The 27,019-nt window shown below is 39.7% G+C and overlaps 1 protein-coding gene across 1 annotated transcript in view; it reads right to left on the reverse strand.

Moving 5' to 3' along the window:
- CNTNAP2 (contactin associated protein 2) overlaps positions 1-27,019 on the reverse strand; it is a 1,032,011-nt gene that overhangs the window by 8,259 nt on the left and 996,733 nt on the right. The window contains exon 22 of the mRNA XM_053975055.1: positions 12,439-12,669. Within this exon, the coding sequence (XP_053831030.1) occupies positions 12,439-12,669 (231 nt within the window). The remainder of the gene's footprint in view (positions 1-12,438; positions 12,670-27,019) is intronic.

Below are 27,019 nucleotides of genomic sequence, written 5' to 3' on the forward strand. Positions count from 1 at the left end.
GCACCACAGGCAGTTAACAAGTCCTGGCATTTGCCACTTGCTTTAGAGTTGGTCTCCTGTGTCCTCATACAAGAAATGTGAAAATCTACAATGGTCACACCTCCTCCTTCCCTTACAATTGAATATTATATTTTATCTTTTAAAAGGTTATTTCAAGAACAATGGCACTAGTGAAGTGTGAAGAAAGAGGAAAGCTGCTGTTCATGGCAGCATGATCCCTCTTGAGCTGCCACATCACACTGGCTACGCTACAAGGGATTCCTGGCAGATGGAAGACCACGGTCTATGATGTTCAACAGGCACTGAAGCACACTGCAGGATAAGAAAGGACGTGATGCAGGATGTGGAGCTCCATCCATCTTGTCTGAGAGCTGCTGCTAGGACTGGACCAAATGCCTTCATGCACAGCTGCTCTCCATTGCACCCAGTCATCTTACACACTCAGGAAGAGCGTCCATCGGATAACAAGCACATGTGATTCACTCTGAGACTCTCATCTCTGACAAAAAGGAAACAAGAACATGTGTCTGGGAGCTGGGGACACTATTTCAGCAAGGGCTCACCATCAGACTGGCAAAATTGTGCCCTCTGCAGCTGCTGGAGAAACAGGTGTGCTGAAGGGGAAAAAAGGAGCTTAGGCTTTCATGAATTTTTTTTTAAAGCGCTTGCTGTAGTGTTGGCAGATATTATCACCGTAATTCATGAATTGATGTTCTATTATTCTTGTGACACCAAGAGACCTGCTTGTGTATTATGGGTTTTTTTTTGACTGAAAAGTTGTATCTAAAATCTCATCCAAATGTGGGGTTAGAGAATATATTTTGCTGCAAAAATATCTACGCAATTTTTTTACTTGAAGTATTACTACAGATGAATAAAGGAGAAAGAAAACAACAAATTAATTTCCTTTTTTAATGGGAAACTCCCTTGAAATTCTTCAGTAGCTTCTTGAAAGATCAGAAAAAGCTATAGATCAGAGGTCTAAGAACTGCAAAAGGGCAATTCCTGCCACAGCAATCAGGCAGAAAAGAACATAAAAGAGTACAGTCCTTGACCCTCCAAGATGAGCTTAACAGAGGATTGTCCCCAACAGGTACCAAGTGCAGGTATTTCAGACAGGAGTTACATAATTCAAATGCATGGGGATTCCTCTCTGACCTTACTACAGTCACAATCCTTGGCAATATTAAGCAACTTTGCTAAAAAGACAACTAAATAGAGTTTTTCTTCCATTGCTGCTGGAATTGAGGAACTAAAAGAGGAAAGAACACATTAGAACATGCTGACAAAGGGACAGCAGTAATACTGATCCTCTGGTAAATACACAGAAGAGTACATAAAGTGCTGTTCATAGGCTGTAAAGAGTAATTCCTAAAACAAATCTTCCCTAGGTTTCCCCAAGTAGCCAGGGTCTCAAGTGTGCGATTCAAAACATGAAGAAGGGAGCAAAGAGCTTTTTAATCTATCCTGGGAAACAGAAAATCTATCCTGAAAAGCTAAATATTGACCGAAGAAATGTCCTGCCAGCTGCCTGAAATCCTCTGCTCATGCAGCTGTGGCACAGAGCCATCAGTTTGCTGTCACAGCACACCAAAGACCTTTTCCTAAAACCTGCAGCCAGTGCAGGAACAGATTGCTCTGTATCAGGAAATGCTAAGCTCCTCTGTGGCTTATGAACATCACTTCATCTGGTTCCCTTCCAGGATCCAAGCTGGCTGATGCTGTTCTTTGCACCCTGCCTTTCCAGAGCCGGTCATCAGGTTTGCTTCAAACACCACCATCCTGAGGCTAACTTATGTAAAATGACACAGTACACTTTGCTTTCTCTTTCTTTCATGGGTTGCTGTTTACAAGGCCATAGTTTCAATAAGCACAGAGTAAATCTACAGAGTCTGTACTTATGTTTTGCACTTTTCAACTTTCTGTTATTAGGGTAAATGGGGTTGAAGAGACTTTGCAACACCTAAAAGGGTAATTAAAGACTGACTGCAGGCAAATTCCATATTCCGGCCATCATTTTAATGACATTTGAAGCTTTATATGACCACAAAAATGCAGTAGGAGACCTACCATCCTTCAGCATGCCCAGCATGGTCATTGCCACAGTCAGATGCAAAACAGCAGCCCTCAATGAATGGAGAGGGAAGATGGGACTGGATAAACAGAGCACAACTAGGATTAGATGTTAAAGATGACAGATGTGCTTGGTTTAGCTGACTGAATTAATTCTGCTTCATTATGGCAGGCATGATTTTGCATCTGCCATTTTCATAGGGAAAGTATTTTACAATGGATCCCACATAAAAGCCTTTTGCAAATTCACAAAATTGAGATTAAAAAATGACCTTGGTAAAGTAGTCCAGAAGGTGAGTGTGGACTGAGAAATGGGCAAAAGGCTGTTCAGTAAAGGTAAGGGGAAACCCAAAACCAAAGTGTGGTGGGATTTTCAGGTAAAGAGCTGTATCAAGAAGTACACAGTAAAAAGGCAAATTTTGAGATACATTAATAGTAGTGTTATACATAAGTCATTGAAAGCAATTTTTTAAACTTTTTTTCTGAGTGGGTAAGTCTTGGTTAAAATATACCACACTACAAAGGAAGATACAGTTTAGATTTGCTCCAAAAAAGGAAGTGTGAGAGTTATCACAGGTCTAAAGCAATCAATGAAATGTGAAATACTGGATAGTGAGCTTGTTCAGACTAGATCTAATGTGCTGCAAGACTTCTTTGGTGTTTCATCTTTACAGATGTCCACAATTTTGCGAAGTGTTCGTCCATTATTAAATCCAGTTGGGTTTTCACATAAATATGAACTGGAGAAGCAACCAGAACCACCGGGTCTGGTGATCACAAGGCATATAAAACCCACATCAATCAAGGCACTGATTAGAAGTAAAACAGTAAGATAAAATAAAAGATGTATACTATAACTCCTTCTTCCTAATTCTGTTTTGCAGCCAAGCATCCAAGAATTGACTTTACAATGACAGCAAATGCTCACTTACATGTTAGGATTATGAGAAAGTGTTGGATACTAGATCCATTCATTAATCTGGTTCTCTATAGGACCACAGCACAGAGAAAAATAAAAGCAAACTCTCTGGTGTGATTCTGTAAATTATGTCAACTCTGCTGGGCATGTGAGACTGTACTGCTGTGGTTGGAAATTACAGAGCTCCCCTTATTGCAGACTCTAAGTACAGAACCTAATTGCTTGACTCTTGATAGTAGAAATTAATGTGCAGTCACAGCCACATTCCCCTTCCTGAAGGGGCTGGATCACAAGTGAAACTCTAAACACATGCACAGAAATGATGGAGCATGAGTAAACATGCCATTACACAGTCCTACATCAAAGCTTAAAAACACAACCCTTTTGTGCTCATCCCACTACCTGTGCCCATCCCATCCACTTCTCTCCTCCTCAGTTTGGCTCTGTGAAGAGCTCTCGTGACACATAAACTGCAGCAATTCAGCAAAAGAAAAAAAAAAATCTGAAGCAGTATGAAAAAAGCTGTCTCTTAATGCACATTTATCCGTGTCTTACTTTGTATTGAAAGTTCATATGTTTTTATCTTTTAAATTAATACATTTTTTTTCTGCTTGTCTAGGCTGAAAACTTAGAAAGGAGGAAAACTACCCCTACTCTTCTTTTCTGGGCATTTGAGAGCAGATTCTGAGGGAGGACTGTTTAACATTAAACTCTGTTAACAGACTTTACTTGAAGCCCTATGAACATCAGGTTAAGTATAGAACCAAGATTTTGGCTGAAGAGATCTTAATATTAAACACCTCCAAGTTTAAAAAACCCAACCTCACACTTACCACCCCCCCCCCCCCCCCCCAGTATCTAAAAGGTATTTTTAACCATGTTGTTTGTAAAAGGTCAGGTTTTCTAGCATACTATGTGGGGTCAATTGTTACTCCCTGAATTTTTAGCAATGCCTCAAGTGTAGTATTAGAGGGTTATATGCATGTTCCTATTATGAACCACTTTCTTGAATTTATGGAAATCGAAATCTTTACAGTCACAGACTTAATAAATTTTTTTAGCACAAGATACAGGATATTGGAAAAAATACACTCGCTTAGCAATTCTATAACTACCAGAACAGACGTGCAGCTTTAAGGGAAAATTGGGGCTTTTAATTTTAAAAATGTCATCTTCTCTCTGTTGCCAATAATGCTAATTATTTGGAACATAAAAATCTCCATGTTGAAACAAAATCCACTAATTTCTTCAGTCTTTTACAACCATCTTGACTGGAGGGGACAGAGAGGAAAAAACCCTAATGTAAATGATAAAACATCCTCTAGTGCATTAGTACTATTTGGACCAATTACTTATACTAAGTTTTGTCAGTTAGGTTCAGTTAGATCAAAAATATTTTGAAAGGTTACATTTTATTTTCCCTAAGAACTTTTCATTGAATCTCAAGCAGTTTTTATGTCAGCTTCTGCTGAGTTCTGCTGAGAGAAATACATGCACGGAGATAATGGAAAACTTGTGGGTTTACATTTTTAGTGTGAAGGCTCTCCAATCCTGTCTGTTTATTCCAATACAAGATGAGTATAAATTAAAAGTTCCTCTTAAATGATGGCTTAATAGAAACATTGTCCTCTGAACACCCTTCTGCATGCAAATGCCTGGGACAGTGGGAAAGTAAGTGGGGATTATAGAGGAAAAGTGTTGTTGGATATTATTGTAAAAGAAAGCATGAATTTTTGAATGAACAATGGAAATGCTAACAATGAACAATGGCAGTGCTGGAAGAAAATGAAGTGAAAGCTCCCTGGTCAATGAACTGGGACAATACAGACTCTCAACACTAGACAGCAGACAACCCAATCAGTAAAGACAGCTATTTGTGACATGCTGTGTTACCAGCCCTTTAACTTCCTTCTGCAGGTGAGCTTTGCTGTCCACACTCTTAAGGAGAGGAGGAAATGGAGTTTTATCAATGGCTTACACTGAGAGTTGTACAATATTTTTTTTTTTTTATGGTCTTGAAAGGCAATCTTCCTAGCAAAGGGACTGAAAAACTTGTGTCTTATTAGGAGACCCATCCCTGCAGCTCCAACTCCCCCAGTCAGTCCTGGATGAAATACAAAACAGGAAAAACATTCCTGCATTGCCTTTTGGGATGGGTTAGGTGATTATGCCTTGCTTTCCCCTTTGTATGATTGTTTCACATCTTCTGTGGCACACAAGCAAGTAATTGTACAAAGCAGTGGTAAGGCAAGACACTTCATAATACTAACATCTGGTACTTGTAAACTACAGAATTTTATTCATTTAAAAAGGAGAACAGACATTTAGCATCATTTTTTGATTTTATCTGCAGTTGACCTTCAGCAAGTTGGATCTCAGAATTAGTATTTTGAACATTTACTCTGCCAGATTTCCAACTGATTTGCAGCACATTAGTGCACCCTCATCCATCAAAGACCCAAACTCATCTATCTTTTAATTCCTGTTAGTAACATCTGTTTGACGCTGAGTCTCACTATGACTCCAGACAAGAGTCATGCTGACATAAGCTATCACTTCCATGAAAATTTTATGAGCAGTGCTTACATTTCACCTGTTAAGGAAGATACACAAATACTTCCTTTTATAATTAATGTAGAAGATGAAGCGCTTTGGTGCTCTCAAAGGAACCGTGGAATTAATGCTGGTCAAAGCCTGGCTGTATATAGCTAATCACTGACAATGGACCCAGAGGGAATATGTGAAAGAAACACTCCTCCCCTCCCTCCCAAAAGAAGAAAATCCACCCCAATGAGCAAGAATATCAAACAAACCTGTAAGCTTATGACAGCTAGAAAAAAAGAAGGAAAAAAAGAGAAAAACTCTGACTGGGGATAAGAAATGGGTCAGATTGAAGAGTTGAGACCTAAAAACCCCTTTAATAGCTGTAATGACCTGACTGTAATCCAGAACAACCTCTTACACAGGAAGTAAGTGTATTTCTGCCTGAGGAAAGGAAAAAGAAAGCAGTCACATGAAGTGCTCAGGCATCTAAATGCTTCCTTCTCTACTTCATTTTCCCTCTAATTTATGCCATCTCTTTGTTCCTGGTTAAGATTCGTACTTTTGTAAAAAATAAAGTCTTTGCAGAGGATGGAAAAGACTCTCTTTTTAGCATTAGCACCTTCTCTTGACATTAGGTAGCAGCATTAATATTCAAATCACTGCTTGTGAAACAGCTACAATACTGGTCTGTCAACGAATGCCAGAAGAATTTACAAGCTCGGCAGTCTGCCAGCTGTCTGATACACTAGACAGAGTGTCAGAAAACCCACACAGAAATTATATAGTCTTAAAGTTAAGAGAAAGCTATGCATAATTGTGTGAAGGAGCTACATGAGACTGAGGGAGGCATTTTTAGTTCAAATCAATAGAGAGATTTGCAGTAATTCAAGCACCATAATTAAACCCTTTAAGGATGAAGCACTGATTGTGCCAAATTTCAGACAGATGCTCTTCCTAGTTAGCTGTTTGATGGGCAGGAGAAAAATAGAAACTGTTGCATTTAAATGTTCACCACTTACCCTCTTTTCTGCAAGAAACACTTGGTGCTTTGAAACTGAGCTATGAGTTTCTGCTAGACTTAATCCCTCCTGACTGTCTGACAAAAAATGCTACCTTCTTGTTTGGAAACAACTCAGGTCAAGGCCATGGAGTTCTGAGACAATATTTATATTGGGAGCATGGGGGATGAATGCTGGTCACTCTCAATAGGGTAAACAATCACAGAAATGCACCAGACTGGAAGTGGAAGAGCCTGTTGACCTACAGGGCAGGTTGCAAGAGCATCTTCAGTCTCTTATATAAAGAGTATAAATATTAAGCTACCTTACTAGCAGCCAAACAGCCTCCCAATATTTACATGCCATGTTAGTTAAAAAAAAAATCCAAACCAACCACTTTGAGTAATCAGTAACCCTGAAGAAAGAATCTGGCATGATTCTCTGATTGCAGTACAGGTTTGCTATGCTTGAAAAAAAGAGGAGTGCTATTTTATTCCAGCAAATGCCTTCATATCTGTTTCTAATTTTGCCAACACTAGGAGATCAAATTTAGATGTGTAAGGCTGCATCATGAACAAAAGTGGTGAGGCTCCTCTGTGCCTCCTGCCGGGACTTGCATGCCCTTGCAGGAAGCCTCGGGAAGTGACCCTGCTCTCCTGCCATCCCCTAAAAGAGAGAATGAGCACTATGTCACATGTCACCACTGACTTTAATGCTCGTGCTCTTGGACTCACTGATGTGTACAGAACTCTGTGGCCAGGACAAGAGTGTTTTATTCATGTATTTGTGACCTAAGACCACTTTGAGGGCTGCATTGTTGCCCATCAGCAAATAAAATCTTTGATTCTTCCTTCCCACTGTGCCATTTGTAACAAGCCCTTGACAAGGACAAAAGCTATCTCCTGTCTTCCTAGCCACATCCACACCAGACATCTGACCCAGCTTCTCCTCAGGTGCTGCTGCTCTGCTCTCTGCGATGTGGTACCAGTGGTCCAGGGATGAGATGCGACTCAACCCACAACGTCTGAATCTGGAAGGTGACCTTCAGCACTGCCACCAGTAACATGAGAGACACTTTCTCTTGGTGCAGAAATTGACTGCTCTCTTTCACATGACAAAGAAATTAGCTGGCCAAATAGGTGAGCTTGGATGTATGGCCAGTACTCAGTGCTGTTGCTCCCCTCTCTTGCCATCATTTGTTAACGGAAGAGGGATGAATTCACAACAAAAAGAGGGTGAATCCTGCAAGCAGCTGTTTTAATATTGATGACAGTGGTACATGATTTTGCCAGACATGCTTGATATAGGTATCAAAGTAAGCTGTTGATTCATAAAAGGCAAGATATTTCAACTATTACAAAAAAATAAAGAGCACTTTGGGTTTAAACACACACAGTCAGAAAAAAGTCATGCCACTTGAAGAATGTTGCAGATGTAGCATTTAATCCTGCTCCATTTAATTTGTAATATGTTGAGGTTAATATAGGTTTAACTAAATCCCATGTTAAATAATCTAGATGCCATTCTGTTCATACTCAGAGTAAATGCACCTTGCACCTACAGAGTGCTATGACAACTTAGAGCTGTTAAAGCATAGTTTGCCAACTATTGTGTCTACCTTGCCTTTCTGGATCTCCTGCTTTTACTAAATTCAAGATTGGGTGGTTTGGCAAGATGGAGCACATTTTACCTAAAACGGAGAGGTATATCCATGTAATAGGTTTCTTTTATGCTTTTATTATATAAATAAGAAAAATTTGGAGGTGAAATTTCATCAGTAATTGGCAGAACCTTAGGTAAAAGCACCCACATACTGAACAATGTCACTACAATAATATGCAACTTCTAATTTTAACTACAAGGCATTTTAGGTGTGTAAATTTTTTTTACTACAAAAATAATAATGTTTGGGCTTTTTTTTTTTTTTTTTTTTTTGCTTCTCTACAATGAGCATTTGAACTGAGAGATATTAAAAACCTCTTGTGATTAGCTTTTTTTTTACCTATGCAGCAGTAATAGATATTAAAAAGGACACCAATACAGTTAAAAGCTATAGAAATTAAAACTTTTGCTTTGAATTGTATGCCAGACATGTAATTCAGTGGTTTGGACAATATCTAAAGGTAAATATGTTCATTGATCAGGCTCTTTTTAGCCTCTTTTCTACACTCCTATTGATGTAACCAAGGCAAATTGGATTGTCTGACATGAACTGAGATAATACTGATGGGAGGAAAAGACAGGAAGTGAACTATATTGATGATCTGCTTGGATGCTATTATTGACCTTTTTCTTTTAAATCACCAGAAAGTCATGTTCCAGAAAAAAAAGACTTGTTGAATTCCTGTGCTTCATCATCACCAAGAAAGGATCACCATAGCAACAGGAAAAGACTGCATTGTGAGAGTACTCACAAGCTGAACAAGATCATGGTTTAAGATAATGTCCCAGGAGGATGGCAAAATGCCAACCAGGGGTGGGGAGGGAGGGAAGTGGGACTTCTACAACAACAAAGGAATTTATAAAGATCTAATATTATAAATGTGAAATATATCTCTATTCAAGGCTAACAGAAAGTGCAAGACTGACAAGCTGTACAGCTCATTTGTCAGGGAAGAAAATCAACAGGGCTGCTTATTGATAAATCCCTGAACTAGTTTTTAAAGGTCAACTGCCAAGTGACTGAAGCACGTAATTATGATTTTCCCTTTAGCCTCTCTGTTAGGGTATCCAAAATGTTTTGCAGCTAGCAGGAGATGCTCATGCAGTAACTACACAGAAGAGTTTAAAGAAAACATTTCATGTAGGTCACCCATCAGGCAGAACCTGCTTAACGTCTAGTAATTATCTGCAAAATCTGATCCAGCACTGTAGTTGAGAGGTGAAAGGATCATTACATTTGTCATCTGGTGTATCTGCTCTATTTAGACACTTATCTTTGATTCCCTCCTACAACATTTTTCAATCCTCAAAGTTCAATTCCACAATATTTGAGAAACAAAGCTAAGAATCTAAGCTTAACTCAAAATATGAGTCAGGATGAGTTCAGTGTATGTCACTGAATTAAATTTAAACCATTTGATACTTCCCACAAATTTTTCCCAACTTTTTTATTTTCACTATGAAACATCCATCCTCAGCTCACATGTTTTGTTAAGAACTATTTAAAATTAAATAGTTAACATAACACTAAAAATTACAGATAAAAACATGTTTGAGATGAGAAACGCTGCACATAGTAATTGCTGCTTTCAAAGCCATGTTATTTTCAACCATTTCTTTGTGGCAAAATGTGAGTGGCCTTTGCTTTAACATCACTACAAGTGCTTTTGTGAATTTCAAAGCTGCTTTTTCCTTTGACCCTTCAGCCAGTTTAGTAAAGGAGTAAATTCACACTGAGACAACTGAGACTATTCCAGTTCTGGAGTCAATAAGTTATACCTCTGATTCCTACATTTTCTCTCTCAACATGATTTGTGTTAGAAAGTCTTAAGTAGGTTTTGGGAAACATAAAAAAATCCTCATTGGAAACTGCCAATTTATTAATGCAAAGTGGCACTAAACTCAAGCATTTTAATTTAGATGAAGATCATTTTGATGACTGACAGGCTATGACTTTGATAACTCAAGGTTACACAGTCTACAGAATATATTTTTCCTGTGACTGAACTATCTGTGTCAGATCACCACTGATACTTTCACAAAGACTCAGTTGTTCTTACTGATATTGGTAAATGAGTTGCTGAGATACCTCCCCTTTGTACCATGGAAATGCCACCCACAGTAGAAGCCAGACATTGCTCACCAACACCTGAATATCCTTTTACTTCTGAACCAGCGCTTTGCTGTGAAATTTATTTTTACCATCATAACTCACCTGAGATTGTTGCTTTCTTTGGTGTACAGCAGCCCCTCCCTAGAAGTCTTTGAAGCAATATGATCTTCTCTCTCTACTGCTGTGGATCACTGGAGAGGACAAGACGAGGGGTTCCTAGCCCCCAGTCTTCCAAAAACTAATCATTACTGAAAATGAAGGTGTGTCTCTTGACCTTTGTCTGCCCATTACTTGAAACAGTTAAGTCTGGCTATGGCAATGAAATCTATTTTTTACTGACAGAAGTAAACAGACAGATTGAGCCAACCTACTAGCATGATGCATGTTCCCTGACATCCTTCACTCTGTCTCTGTGTCCAAGTACTACAATTTATCCAGAAGAAAAAATGTAAATTGTAATCTGTCAGGTCAACAAAGTTTACAAGATGAGACTGAACCAACACAAGGTCAAGCATAATAGCACGTGCCAAGGACAAACAGGACCTCTTCCTTTGAACTGCAGGACCTATTAGGAACTATGCAAATATCCTGAGTAAATCCCACCATAGTCTTTTGCTAGCTTGCACTGAAAAGAAGTGGAAAGAAAAGTAATCAACAAAAATTAACAACCAAAGCCCATTAGATGCACATGATTCACAGCAGCAGCACATCCTCCAGGAGTTTATGGCACACTTTTTAAAGACATGAGCCAGTGAGGAATCCTTCAGAAGATGTGTTTGTGTAGAAAGAGGAATACAGACCGTAACCTTCAGGTAGAAGCAGGTCTAACAATTTCAGAGAAGAAAGGGAATACTAATTTATGATGAAAAAAATTGAGCAAGAAAAGTGCATGTTATAAGTGGGGAAGAGACATACTGAAATCTTACAACAGCATGGCATGGCTGCAAGGAGGGAATGACAGGTTTTAAAGAATGATACTGCTTGTATTAATGTGTGGGTTCCTCAGCTCTACAAGGAGCTCTGTCTTTCCTTAGAAACAACTGCCCTACTTCTCTGCGGAAGAAGATTTGAAAGGAAATGCTGCAAGGAGTTCCTTGGCACTGCAAGGAAAAAAAACCCTAAACAACAACAACACACCAAACCAACAAAACTACCAAACACCCACAAAAAAACAAAACTCAAAGGTACGACTTTGACATGTACTTCTGAGAAAGACATATATACCTGCCTCCTCTCATTTAAAAACTGGAGGAGTTTTACTCAAAGACCAATCATTATCAAAATCAAGTTTTTCCTCTAGAATTTTAATTTTATACCACTTCAAGCAACAAATTTGCCAGGACAGGTTCTAATTTACACTCTACAATTGAAATCAGAATGAGGACAAAATGCAAGGGAGGCTTCAATATATACCTGGCCCTATAAATCTAAAGGTAACCTAATACTCAAGAAGCAAAAGAGAGAAAGAATCCTCCCAATTAGCTACAATGTATATTTTCAGGGCCTGTCAGTCACAAAGCGGGATGAGATTGCCGAGATCCGCAAATGGTTTGGGCTTCCAGCATTTTCAGCACAAGATGAGTGCCACCATGACTAATGGGATTTTCTATTAAACACGGCCTACGGAAAGTAGACATTTCAGAAAACAAAATCAGCACTTTACATAAATGCATTTATGCCTAAAATTAGATTTACTTTTTTTTTTTTTTTCATATGAAGCTGACTGCAATATTCTCACTTATTAGGAGTACAACATAAGAAATGCTATGGTACTTTATTTATATGTACTTGAAGCTTTTTGCTGACTACAGAGAAAGTGCTATCATATCAGTTAGGTCAAAACTCAACATTTAAATAGCTTAAGAATTACAGAAAAGAAAATAAAGCATAATATTTTTATAAGGCAAAAAAAGAAAAAAAACAGCAAAAAAAAATCTCCCCTGTAACTGCATTTAAAAGTGGTGGCAAGTCTCTGTCATTCCAGTTTTGCATTTCCTATCGTGATTACAGCCCTACAGTCACCTATCAATCACCTAGCTCTCATTTTTGCTTCCCTTTACAGAGGAAGGCAGATGGATTTCTTCTCTGAACTGCTCCACTGAGTTAATGTGACATGAACACCACCTTACCTGAGTCTAAGTGCCAGGGGTCAGTGGCGGCCGACATTGGTGGGATGGTGAGTGGAGATGCTCCGCAGTTGGATTCCACCAGTTCCCCTTGGACGTGGACGTGGGAGGAAGCGTTGGTAGGTCTCAGGGCTGCTTTGAGTGGAGCAATCTGGTTGAACTGGACTCTCGATAGGCAGCCAGTGAATCCTGGGGTGTTGTATTTATATATATCTTGGTCAATCTTCCCAATTTCTATGGAAAATTGAAGAGGAAAAAAAATTAATCAAAACAATTCATTGCTTTGGAAAGCACAATTGGTCTGAACACATTGATTCCCAGAGCTCAGTTCCCAAGTCCCTCTCTGAAGGAGACTGAGATTGTGTCAGACCCTGACAGGTTTCTTTACATTTCATTACAGATTAAAGCTGGAAACCTTCAGGCCTTAACATGACTCGGTTTCACTGCTATGCTATCATTAAAATGAAAGGCTGGCATGAAGGAGTCAGTGAAGGAGTCATCAAAGAACAAAAGGCCAGGAAAAAATTCTGAGAAGAGTACTGGAAGAGGAGGCAGAAGGACAGTCTTGACCAGGGTCTCACCTCCCAGCTGAAGCCACTGCTGTGAGAGATGCCTCTCTCTTCCTTAGCCCTGGCCTATTGCCCTCTTGGTTCTCCTGGGGGAGCTGGGACCACTTGTGGTCACTCCTGTCCCTTTCCTGTCTCCTCATGAGGAGACCAAGTGTCCCTTCACCAGGAGACAAAGGTGAAGGGACCTCCTGGGTCCCTTCTCCTAGGAGCCAAGCATTCCTTTGCCAGGGAGCCAAGCTTCCTTTCACCAGCAGGCCATGTGTCCCTGTGGCCTGAGGTGGAAAACCATCCATCTCCAGTCTCCTTCCTTTATTCCCCTGCAGTGCTGAGAGGGGTGTCGGACCTCATCCAGCCCTGCTGAAGGCTGAGGGAGCTGAGACCCTGCTGCCAGTCACTTTACTGCTGTGGGCTGACAGATAAACTGGCAGCTGGTATCCATGATCTGAACAGAGGGCTCTGCCACCACTCTCTAAAGCAACTGTTGTCTCTCAAAGTTGGCCCCCAGGCAGCTTTCTCCCTTCTTAAACACCAGCTAAGATGACCCCAAAATCATGGAAAATGCCTTTACTACCCAGGAAATTGACATCTGCTCCCAGCTGTTTGAATTCTGCCAGGACCTGTTGGAACAGCCTGAGTCACAACCAAATCAAAACTGTCCACCTCTGTCAGCTGTCTGCATTGAAGGGGTATTAACATTTCAAAGCCTCACTGCAGTGTCTGATATAATATTTATATGATATCGGGGAATTTGGCTTTCTTTCTTCTGTGGTAGTGCAGAGTGAATGAAAAGGACACATGGAAGCATCATGTTTGTGCTGTACGAGGGACTATTGCTCCAGAGGCACCTGGAGCACTTCCAGCCACCTTTCCCTGGGTTGTTAGGTTAATTCCTGGCCCTTGAAGTCAGTGGAAAAAGTCATACTGAGCTCAGCAAAGAAGCAGAGGGACAGAGAGGACAGAAAAGAGGGAGCAGCACCGCATTATTCAAAGGCAACCTTTTGAGATAGGAACAATGATAGGCATTTGAAATTTTGATTTTTTTGTAGAAAAAAAATGCCTGTAAATTGCAAGATTGTGTCATAAAAAATGAAGGAAGACAGAGGTAGGAAAGAAAAGCTTCCGAGAGGTGTGAAGAGGAAGTGGGAAATGGCTTTATCTTAAGAGTTTGGGGTTAAACTGGGAACCAAACTACATCTGGGTTTGAATTTTGCTACAAAAAAAAAGAGAAAAAAAATCAACTAAAATTATTAGAAAATGCATTACTAATCTTTTTCAAATGTCTGTATTCAGTTCTAACCAAATCAGGAACAATTATATGAGGTCTGAGCTGTTTAGTGTCCTTAAAAACTAGCATGATATATATGTCAGTGCTATATTCCTAAGAGTTCTGAGGGCTTGGCATCAGGGATACATACATGGAGTTCCAAGGCTACAAATCATTTTATTTTTGGGGTTTACACTCTAAGTATGTAGTGTGAGAAAACTGGTGGAATAGGGTCAATTCTAGAGCATGACTAAAAAAAATTCTTGGTATTCACATGGAACAAAGCTACCTTTCCTGTCTTTGCAATCATGTGGGAATGATAAACATGAAACGTTTAAGTCCCCCTCATACCTAGCACAAGGGCATACAACAAAGATGGATAATCTGAAAAGTACTTGCATTAAATCATTATACAATACACTAGACAGGAATGGATTTTCTAGTCCCTGCATTTTCCCTTCTTTTTCTCACTTGAGAATGTCTTTTCTTTGCTAGTGCTTATCCAGGTACACATTTCACGACCTGGTAGCAAGCAGTGACTGTCGTCTCTGACGAAGTGGACACATCCTTAGGACTCAGATAAGGACTAGCTTAAATGCTTACAATAATTGTATTAGTCACATCCAGGTCTCCTTCAAAAAAAAGTGGTTTGACCAAACCATTAGCAACACCTCCTTCAAAAATTTGATTGCAAGTAAAAAACCTCACCCCATGCACATACATTTTCCATAGTTAGTAAAAAAGCTGTACAAAAGCCAGTTCATGCATTTGAATGCTACCTGCAGATCACATCACTCAGGCACAGTTCCTTTCTGACCACAATATTCATTCTCTCTTATTTCAATAAAATATTCATGGCATATTCAGTGAAGAGCTGCATTTTTGAATAATCCTTGTAATCCAAGAAACAATTACAAGACTCTTCAAACTCTGTAACCACTGTTGCTAAGAGTTTTGTTATTTCACTCATATTTTATCTATTCTGTGGAACTTCATGCAGAAGCTAATAGCCTCCCACACACAATCCTGACTGACAAGAACAAAGATCCATGAATATGATTCTGTTAATTTAACAACTTCAGCACCACGCTTCTCTAACTCTATAAATAAGTGATGGATACTAGATACTGAAAGAATTAAACAAACAACAACAAAAACCCCCAACCTAACAAGACACCTTGCTAAAGATCCGCATTTTTTTTGTTTAAAACATTCTACAAGTGATGGCTGTGAAAATCAACCCGTGCAAATTTCCTGCCAGCTTACATCTCATCAGCGTTAGAACAGTATAGATCAGCTTCCATGACTGTGAACATGTTCCTGCCCCTGCATGTCCCTTGGGACTCAGCACACCGATACCCTCTGATGTTAGGCCATTACACTTTGATTCCCTGTGCATTTGAGCCTAATAAACCCATTCCTGGGGAGTGCAATGATTGAAAAATGAAATATGTCTTTGTTCTCATGACTAAAATTCAATTTTTTCCCTGTAACAAAGAGGGGGGGAAATGAAAAGGTGATTACAATGACATTATTTAAAAAAGGAAATGTACAGTGCAACTACTTTTTGCATTATTCCAATTTTCAGCACATAAGCTGGTGCAAAGTCATATAAATATTACAGCATACAGTTTTATCGTTACCCAGTAGCAACATTTATATTATTGCTTTCAAATTGGATGCAACAATCTCCTGCTGGCAATTTTCCCTCAGGTATTTCTGTAATGAAAGACTGCAAAAAAGTCACTTATAGACCCTTTTTTTACTTCAACTGGTTTTAACCATTTTCTACCTTGACCACACAACCTACTGATGTGAGATGAAGGCCACAATTACACAAGACCAGCCAGGTGAACCCATTCCAGAACAGATGCATTGTGGTGTACAAATCCTTAACACTAAGCATTCACACAGTAACTGTGCAACTGCCCACCCACATGACTTATAAACATTTTAAAAATTAATAAAATGTGCACATGGTATGCCAAGAATTTCACAGATGTAATGCCATGTCTTGAATGTTATCATTCACTGAAGATATCTTTAACATTAATTACTTGTTATTTGTGTTTTGCTATTTCTTTAACAGTAAAAAGATACAGGAATTTATTTAATCCTTAGTTTCTCATTTTCATTTCAGGACTTATTTCTCATGGTTATGGCAGACATGTGCCACATAGTGATGAACATAATACTATTTCTTTCTTGGAAATTATGTGCCACTACTTAAGAAGCACTTTATTCACTAGGTGAAAAAATGCAAAGAACATCTATTTTCAAGCATATTTCACAGAATTACTGAATATTCTGAGTTGGAAGAGACCCACAAGGATCACCGAATCCCACTCTTAAGTAAATGGCCCATATGGGGATCAACCCACAACCATGGCATTATGTGCACCCAGTTCTAACCAACTAAACTTATCTCATCTGTGACACAAGGCACCATTAATGAGTACCCAACATGCTGAAATTTATTATTTTATTAAACTAGAAGAAAACAAGCAAAAATAAATTATATTGATGAAAAAATTGTGCCCGGACCAGTGCGTAAGTGAGAAATGTATAAGTAGCACACAGAAATAACAATCAGTGTAATTAGTTTATCTGTTTTTTAAGCCTTTTTGCCCTTACTGCGTTACCTGTAGGTGCAGCATTGTGGCTCCTCCCTAGGCACTATTACAAGAGAAACCAATAAACACTTTGATTCAGATTATTACCCAAGCTGATCTAGTCAGCATGCATCTGATGAGCTACTTGCAGAAGTAGATACATTGCCAAATACACTTTTTATCTACTTTCTCTCCCTTTTCTGCTTTCCATACTTACCCATTAAAAGATTTATAGAGCAGCTCAAAGGGCCATAGAGCTTCTAATAGCACAAGAAGTTACTGCACTGCTGGAGAGGTCTGGCTCTGCTTAGTTCTACCATCTATTTTTTATATATTCTTGTAGCAACACTTAGAAAGACAAGAAAAAACCTACAGCATGTTGTAACAGAAAACAAAGATGATGTGTTTGGTCCCACAGCTCTGAGCAGGTTTTGCATAGATGAAGAACAGCTTTCTATTTATATAAAGTTCCCTGTGTGAGGATCCTATAATGTTTCACAGATACACAAAGCTCTGCAGCACAAAGCTGTGCAATCCAGCAGTGCCAAACCACTATTGTCGTGCCACATGTGATGAGATGGCCTTGGACTCTGTTACACATAGATCTTGGAAAGTGACAGAGGAGAGAGAACCAGCCACAAGGGAAGTAACATGTACAAAACATGTTTTTATTAAATGTATATGCTGTGTATCTTTGCTCAATATCTTCTTGCTGTGTAGCTGATCTGTGCATTTTTTTTCTTGATGGGCTCTCAAATGCATATCAATACAGAAAGTTATAATAAATTCTGAACCTTGAACAGTGTTCCTGACATATAGATATCAAGACATCTATTTATAGTAAATTATGTTCCATTAGGAAGGAAATGTAAAAGAACTTGAAGTACAGTTTGTGAGTATGTACTACAATGTATAAAATAAATATCCTCTTATGAATTTCCTTGGAGTTTTCCAATGGAGCTCTTCAAAGTAGAAACAAGGCATAACCAAGTGTACCTATTCTAGTTCAGCAAGGCTGTCAGTAAATGTAACAGCCATCTAGCTCTTCTTTCTTTGTTGGGTGTGGGAAAGCTCTGCCCAAAGTAGCACATGAGGGGGGTAGGAAGAAATAAAGCTCTGTATATTGGTATGATTTTGGGCTTGACAGAAGATACCTTTTAAACAAAGTCTCAGAAGCACAACCAAAGCCATTTCCAATTCAATTTGCTAAAAAGACTACTTCTTACACAATTTCCACAAGACATCACTTAAGTTTTGAAAATGGTGAAAAAGCTAGCTGTTTGGATTCAGGACAATGACTCGTTTATATGTGCCCATTTATGCTCAGAAATACAAGAGCTTAATGATTCTGGAAAGCAAGGATGCACATCAGCAGTGGGAGAAGTTCAGCTTTGCCATATGGTGGTATTTCTGGCTGAACTACCAGGCTGCTCTGCTATTTCACTTAAGAACAAGCATCCACTCATGGGTAGACAGAAGGTAATCCATTATCAATCTCCACAGCCCTTCCACTACTGGTACTAAATTGAATTTCAACTGTATAATATTTTAATAGCACAGGTGAATTCACCAATTCAATTTAATGAACCACTAATTGCTTTTGGGTCAACCTTAGCAATAGATTTTCTCCTAGAAATAAAGTATCATGTGCCCCCTTGTCCCCTGTACTCAGAAAGATACCTTGTTATGTCACCTGCTGCTCAAAGAGCAGCTCAGTTAGCATCTCAAGCATCTCTCTGTTATGGCATCAGGCTCCACATAATAGAAAGCAGTTTAAACTCTGCTGAAAGAAAGCTATTGATTTCAAGAATTCACAGTCCACTGAGATTACTAAAGTAGTTTCACTTACTTGAAGCCCAGATGAGCCGTTCAGTGCAACATCAAACTGTAGCACATGCCAAAACTTAAGAACTGGCATGGTGCAAAAAGCTCAAGAGAATAAATTAATTAGTTTGGATCCTAGACATCAGGAGAACCTGTCTGGGGTGTCATATATACCTGCTAGACCAAAGCCACAGGGCTAAAACATTGATGTCAGGAGCAGTTACTATACACATCCAAAAAAGAGAAAGCACCAGGGAAAGGGAAAATTACATTCTGACACACTGTCTGGGTCTTCTGGTGAATATCCTCCAATGTGAAGAGGGATCATCCATTTGCCATCTGGCTGTTTATATCTCCTCTGTCCTAAGAGCAGCAATTTCTACAAAAAAAATCCCAAAAACATGCTAATACTACTTGACTGTTTAGATGTGTGATTTTAGAGATGCCATATACTCCCAGTACAAAGCAAAGAAGCTAAACTCTCAGAACTATGTTTAATGAGATGTACTTAATGTAAAACCTCAAGATATATGGGGACTGAACTGAGCTACTGTAAAGGCTCCTCATGGCCCTCAAATGTCCCTGGCTTTTAATATCAGTCTCTGAAGTAAATTTCAGTAAGTGGTACAAACTAAGTATAAAACAATAGGGACTCTATTTCATCCATTACTCAAAACTGAGCTAGTGCATGCTGCTTTCTGGACATTTGTACCAGTGGAACAAGATACTCATTTATGGAGAACATGCTCAAGGGATGCTAGGGGCACAAAAGGGTGAGCAGCCCCTGAAAATGGGCATTTGAGCTTCACAAGACCCAAGTGCAAATGGCTACCAAGTGCTCCTTATGCAAAAATTAAAATCCTGAGCAGCATATGGACTTTTTTTAGTCCACAGGTCTGCAAGGGCCAGGTGATATCCGGGTGCCTCTGCACTTGTCCTCTTCTCATCAAGTTAATACAGTAAAGCTGCAGGTGGCCTCCAGCCCTCAGTGTGTTGAGAAAGCCATCCTGTCATACCCTCTTCTGGCACATGTAATCTGTCCCCTTCACCCTGCAATCATGATCAGACCCCATAGTCAGATGCCTCCAGATATGCCTACGACTTATTGCTTTCCAGAGCCTTAAGGCATCGCACACACTATGGCCCTATCCTGTGACATGATCCCTCTGTGGCTATTTTAACTTTTTCTTTGTAAATTGTCATTTGTTGTAACACTTCTGATTTTCTTTCATAAGATGTTATAGCTTGCATGGAATAATTTTGTTTAGATGGTTTATATCTAGACTGGCAACCTCACTGACCATGCACTGACACACAGAAAAGATGCTATTTACAGTCTGTGAAGCACTGTGCCAGAAACCAAGGGATTTAACATTAACCCAGCAGTGCCAACCAACAATGTTGTACAGCATATGCATGGTGCTTTCATGTGCTGTCCGACACTCAAGAAATGGCCTTTCCACCTACAGCACAAGCAAGAGGAAATTTACTTCTGAAGACTGTAACAGCTCAGTGCACGTTTTAGTTGCACCAGCAGCTTTGTTAGAATTGCCCAGACAAAGGCCATTCCTTTATGAAACATTTCTGACACTTTCTGCACAAGCTAAGAATCATTGAACTGCGAGAAAAATACACAGGATTAGAGAATCTGAGCTGGCCTGGAAGCTGTGCTGCAGCCCTGGAACACTTCCAAACCCCAGTCCCTGGCAGAGGAGTTACGGCTTTCGGATCACGCTGTAATAGAGACAGTAAATCACTGACATGAAATACACTCCTATCAGAGTCCCATTATTGCAGGAATAATAAAGACTAGTGCTGGACTGCAGCTCCTCTGTCAAAAAAGGCACTGTGAAGAATGCTATGAAATGGAGATGTTATTTGACAGCAGCCTGTTTTCATATTGCCACAAATGCAAAGGGTTTGAGAACAAACTGGATCTTTTTTTCCCTGCTCTTTTGTACTGATGATATAATTATTGAATGTTTCAAGATGTATGATTTCCTGAAATCTTCCATTTTAAAATGTCATGTGTTAGCCAGCAACAGTTATCACTAAGAAATTCACAGTGCTTTTTAACAAAAACGGAATTAACTGATGCTGCAAGGTTCTTTGTAATTGCATAATAAATGCCACAAAGGCAAGGCCAGGAATAAAACTGACCATCCTTTTTCCAAGGAAACAAAAAATTTTTCCACATTTTGCTACTGACTTGTTCTATGACCTTGACTGAGCCATTTCAGATAGTCATGCCAAACTCTGTCTCTCCCTCTTAGTAAAACACAGAAATTCTCCTGACTCTGTAGTTGAGACCTTTCTCAAGGTGTTTTGAGACCTAAGTAAAAAAGGTATGGGCATTGCTTCTAAATATGAAAATAAAATAAAATAGTTTTCTTTTAAACTCAGCTCAAACTTCCTCAAACTTCTCATGACTTTGGAAAGGTTTCTAATGGAGACACAAGGTTACATAGATAGAAAAGAAAGTTCTCCCAAGGGTAATAAAACAATGCAAAAATCAGAGCAAAAGACAAGAAATACAAATTTTCTAGAGATCCTTTGTTGCCAATGAACTGTAATCAGCATGCAGATATCAGATGAAAGTCTTGAATTTGGCAGAAGTTTTCAAATGTTCCCACTCAAGAGTGGCTGCTGTGAAGTGTTCAGCTGGGTCCAGAATCTCAGTGGGAGCAAACAATCAACTTCATGCCAATGAGACCAAAATTCCCACTGGTTTTGCATAAGCAGTTACCTCTTTGTACATTACCCTTTACATCACCCAATGGTGAGAGCTAATACAGTAATTTCATAAATTTCTGTAGCATTCTATTCTCCTCTAGAGCACTAATCATTCTCCTTGGGCACCAGAGGCAAAAAGCTCAGGCTCTTGTTTAAAGGATGAGTTCCTAATGTAGGGAGAGTTAAAAACAAAGGCCATTCACCCAGATGATGACCTGAGCTGACAGAACAGAACACTAATATTGTTCACTCAGGCTGTACCACATACCTTGGCTAAAAACCCTCCTGAAAGCTGATGGAAATCTTTTGATCGAGAAGCAAAGTGCTCAGCACACGTGGCTGTAACCCACCAAGCAGCAGAAATCAGCAGTTCTCAAGGCAAAACTGCGTAAGAAGTATGACAGTTTGCTTCTAGAACAATTTTCTTTTTCTATCCCATCCTCTATCCTTTTGACATGAAGCAAGAGCAATCAGATCATGAGTTGAGGGCAGCAGAAGAGCCACCACCAGGTGTTTCATCCACAACAAAGAATTAAAATGTTTCATCTGCTGTTTTTTCTGTAGGCAGGCTCTAGGCAGAATGAGAGGAAGTGGATGATGGGGGAGGAGAAAAAATTATATAGACAAAATTTCTTTAAAAAACACAAACAACAAATTTAAATGACTGACAAAATAACTAAATAATTTTGTCATTATAGATAGCGCAATGGAAAAAAAAGGTTGTTTTTACAGACAGAACATCCTCAGAATTAGCTGCTACACTATATTTCAGCAGGATTTATAAGCCCATTCTAATTTATGCTCATGATAAATAACTTCGACATCATCCTTCATAACCTTTAGAGAAGGATACAAAACACATACATTTTGCATTGCTATGCAAAAGAAATATGCAGTTTTATTCATATCATTTATTTAAATGTGCTTGTACATCTTAGGGAAGCTGGCTGCAACATAACACAGAAAATTCTTTTCAGGCCAGAAAGTAAATAAATAATCAAAGAAGTCTTTTGAAGCCTGTAGTCAAATATTATGTGTCTTGGCCAAAGTCCAGTGCATTTAGTTATACTGTTTTGTTACAACTCTATTAAAATTAGGTAATTTCAGTCTTCCATTACTTTGCATTTTAATGGGTATTCTCCTATGACTACCTGCAAATGACCTCATAATATACTTTTCACTCTATATCACTAGCCTCAAACATCTTAGTAAAACTGCAGTGTCATCAGAGTGGATAGGCTGAAATTCCCTCTCTGGCCTCACTCCCCCCTTGCTTATCTTAGTCTCACTTGGAGATGGTAAAAATACTAGAATAAGAAGATTTCAAGATCCATGGTATGCAACTAAAACTAGAAAATATTTTTTTCAGTAGGATGTTATTTTTATTTGTATATCATTCATGCCTCATATTAACCTTGTATTTTCATAAAAGTTGTTGAGGGTTTTTTTTTCTTTTTTTTTTTTAATAATTAGAAAAGTAAACTATCTGTAATCTGTTAAGAAGCTACTTTTAGGGATCTTAGTATCACAAAGTTAAAACTTCTTCAACAGTTTCACATATTTTGTCTTATTTAATTTTGAAGAAATCCATTGCTATTGGACCTATGATGTTGGATTTCAATCCAACATAATATATAAATAGAAGTTTTTTCTGGAACTGACATTTTTTAGAAGATATACACACTGCCACATTATGAATAAGTAAAGATGTTTTGAAGTAGTGGCAATTTTAATTCAGTTACCAAAAGCCTGAAAGTAGCAAGCAAATGAAAAGCAGAATGACAGCAAAAATAAGAATACTTACTAGGTAAATTTTTCTTCCAACATTTTCCTTCTGTTTGCTTTACTTCTTCATTTGCTATTTAATTTTTCTCAGATCAAAACATCCAACATTGCTTTTTGTATAGGCAACATCAACCTAGCTGTAGTACTGAAAGCCATTTTAACAATTCAGAAAATACTGTAGGAAAAAATAACATAGGACAGTGCAGGGAAAAAGAATAAATTTAATTTCTTAGAAGCAATTTGTTTTATGGTTGGGGTTTCTTCCAGTATTGTATGCTTCACAATTTGAGCTGAACAATTTATATTTGAACAATCTCTATTATGTGCTTCTTTTCTTTGTTGCAAGTATAAAATTCACTTTTTTTTATATTTCTCCTGCTGGAACATGCTTATGTGTAATAATTTCACTTCTGCAAAGTATTACTATTTGATGCACAAATTATCATAAAAATGTAACAGCCACATTAGATCAATGACTTATCTAGTTCATTGTTCTCCCTCAGAAATGAAAAGTGACTGACATTAGCTGATTCACAAGTAGTATAACAGCATGGGGCATGCAAAACGATCCTTTCTCCCAGAGCACCTTTTCAGCTTCCCATAAACAGGGGCTTTAAACCTTTCTTAGATGAAGGTTGCGAGAACTGCCTCCCATGAACGTGCCCAATTTTTCAGAAACCATTAACACTGCTGACTTTCTCAGCTTCCCACACGAGTGAGTGCCAGTGCTGAGCTACTCACTCTGGGACAAATAACCTCCTGCAGGTCATTTTAAGGCTGCAGCCTGGCAAAGGTAACTGAAGGTCTCAATTTCTTGTGGTTGAGAAAACCACTGCACACCTCCACCACTATAGGACTGTCCTGTATCAAAATTTGGGTGGGCCAACTATATCAACTAAAAAGAGAGCTCTCAATCTTTGGTTTAAGAGAAACCTTAATGAACTTCAGCTAAGAGTTTGAAAACTCAGCATAAGACCCTCTCCACCTTTAGGCAGAGGAAATTATGATTTCATAAAGAATGAAATGTAAAAGCATTTCACTATGATCTGGAAATCAAAAATGCTTCTTTATTCAATAAATACACGGGAGATGATAGAAATAGGTGCAGTTTGATGCCAGCCAACAAATTTCACTCCATGAGAAACAGTAAGGAATATGCATAGTTAAACTGGACCTTTATTGCTTTTCAAATCACATCCAGAATATTACATGGCAGGCATGCTCAGTGTACATAGCTTTTTCAATTTCTATGATCTGCTCATCTAGAGTCTTATTCAGCAGGTAATGGTAACAGGCATTTTGACAAAAAGACAAGAGTTAGGTGTGTGGAGTCGTGATGGATGAACCTGAGGAGACAACATGCAAGGACTAACTCAGTGATTATCTTTGCATCTCATCAGATGGTGTAAACTGAACACTTCTAGCTGGGCTAAATCAAATTGTGCACTATCAATATGCTTTATCATTATTCTTACATTGCATCCAAGCACGGAATGATGTGCTGGAGTAGTATCTGAGGACACAATGCCTTTTGCAGTATAATGGCTTTGTTAACAGCTATAGCATGTGCTCCCACCCAAATACTGAAGCAGAGCTCTGAGTGTTTCATATCCCAAATACAATTGATTTCTTTAGAGGGATAAGTAAACCTTTGATCAAGCTGAAAAAAAAAAAAAAAATTGAAATTCTAGGATCTTGTTATGCTTGCTCTAGCAGACAAATGCATTAAAAGAAGACATTAAGTTCAAGATGCTATATTGATAAAATACTGTCATTTGCCTAATTTTCTTCAATGTTGTACATGATGAAACACTTCGTGTTGCATCGGCTGCCTCAGACAGCAGACATGTCTAACACAGGACTGCTTATTAACTTGCTTCTTTTACAACCAGATCGTACAAAACCAAGAAAAAACTTACAGGTGGATCACAGCACCAGCGCCAGAAGACGATCTAAATCAGATCGCCCTTCTTCATCCCTTCGAGCTGCCCCTCTCTCCTACCCCAGCCCCCGATTCAGCGGAAGCCCAGGCAGACACGAAGCGTGTAGGACAAGGTCGGGAATCCCCAAACCCCAGACGGGCACCTCGGACACGCCTGGCAGCTTTGTTCTGGCGCCAGAGGTGCGCTCACCTGGTCTGCAGGCGGCTCCCGGCCGGCTCCCGGCACACGCTGCCGCGGGACCGCGTCCCCTCCCTCCGCCCCCTGCGGGTGCGAACCGACGCCAGCTCCTCACACGAGTCCCGAGCCCCCCGCCCCGCAGGACAAGCCTCCCGCCCCCTCTGCCCCGGGCTACCTGCGCTGTCCGCCGGCCCTGCCCGCCGGGCACTCCGCGGTCCCGGCCGGAGCTGCGGGGCAGCGGCGGCTCCGGCCCCGCACGGCGCGGCTGCGGGGAGAGCGGGCGGAAAACGCGGAGCGGAGCCGAGCGCAGCCTCCCGGCCCGAGTGCTGCGGGCAGGAATACACGGACTGGATCCAGAGGGGGAGTGGGCGGGGGCGGAGGGGGTCCCGGGATTCCGAGCGCCCGTGTCGCTACAAGATGCTGCTCACCATCAAAAGCCAGCGATGTTAACAGAGAAAATGTAGCTAAAGGTCATTATTTTGATAAGTTTTCAACGGTACACTTAAATTTTTTTTTTTTGCTTTTAACTTATTCATATAGAAAAGTGAGATGACTTCTCTTGCTCTCTTTTTATATGGCAGAAGGGAGGCTAGGTATCCTGCGTACAGGGCACTGGAAGAGGAAGGGGTTAAAATCCATCTATTGACACAGAGATTATGAGACCACCTATTATTCATCTATCCCTATTATCCATCTGATACAAAGATTGTGACGCCACCTATTACCCAGCTATTATCCAGCTATTAACACAGACATTATGAACCCACCTCTTCCTTCTCTCCACTTGGTCTCACAACTGCCTCCTTGCTCTCTCCTCTCCCAGCTGCACCACCACCTTCCTATCTCCATCCCTGCTCCACCACTCATGCTACCAAATGGAGAGAGGGCCCCATGTGCTGGAGGGAGGAGAGAAAGGCAGAAGAAACCGATACAATTTTGAGATTGGCATAAACTCTGAAGAGTCAACAACAATGTGGACTACAGCTCACTTGGAATGGCTGGGCTTGGCCATTGCTATCTGCTGCTCCTGCCACTGCTGTGAGCCCCAGTGTGGAAGCAGATGCTGCATGGCTTGAGGGGAGGGAGGCTGCCAGCACTGACTCAGGCCAAAAGTATCATTGCAGCCAACAAAATGCACTGGCCAGAGGGCAAATGGGGCCAGCTGAGCTTTTTCCCCAGTGAGGAGCCAGAAGTGAGTGACTAAACAAAAAACAAAAAACAAAACAAAACAAAAAAAACCCAAACCAACAAAAAAACCCCAAACAAACAAACAAACAAAAAAACCCCAAAAAAACAACAACAACAACAAAAAAAAAAAAACCAAAAAAAACCACCCAAAAAAAACCACCATAGAACTTTACCAGAAATAGACTGCAATGGGAAATGATGTAGGACCAGAGTCTTGGATTACAAGTCATGCAAGTTGTCATTCCAGAAGTAAAACAAGAGATAATAGAACCTTCAGCAGGACCTCATCTAAGACCTTTATTCAACTAGCATGGCATCACAGTTAGTCACATCCATTTAACTCACAACTTCAATTTCAGTATCTTGTCCCTGTCCTGGACATTTCTATATTGTCCCAAACAGCAAAACTTCCACAAAGCCACAGCTGAATCAGTCATTACTTACTGCTAGAGAAACAGCCAGAGTCTCTGAAATAGTTTAGACAGTTTA

Source organism: Vidua macroura, chromosome 1 (genome assembly GCF_024509145.1).
Source record: "Vidua macroura isolate BioBank_ID:100142 chromosome 1, ASM2450914v1, whole genome shotgun sequence".
In the NCBI taxonomy this organism is placed as follows: domain Eukaryota; kingdom Metazoa; phylum Chordata; class Aves; order Passeriformes; family Viduidae; genus Vidua; species Vidua macroura.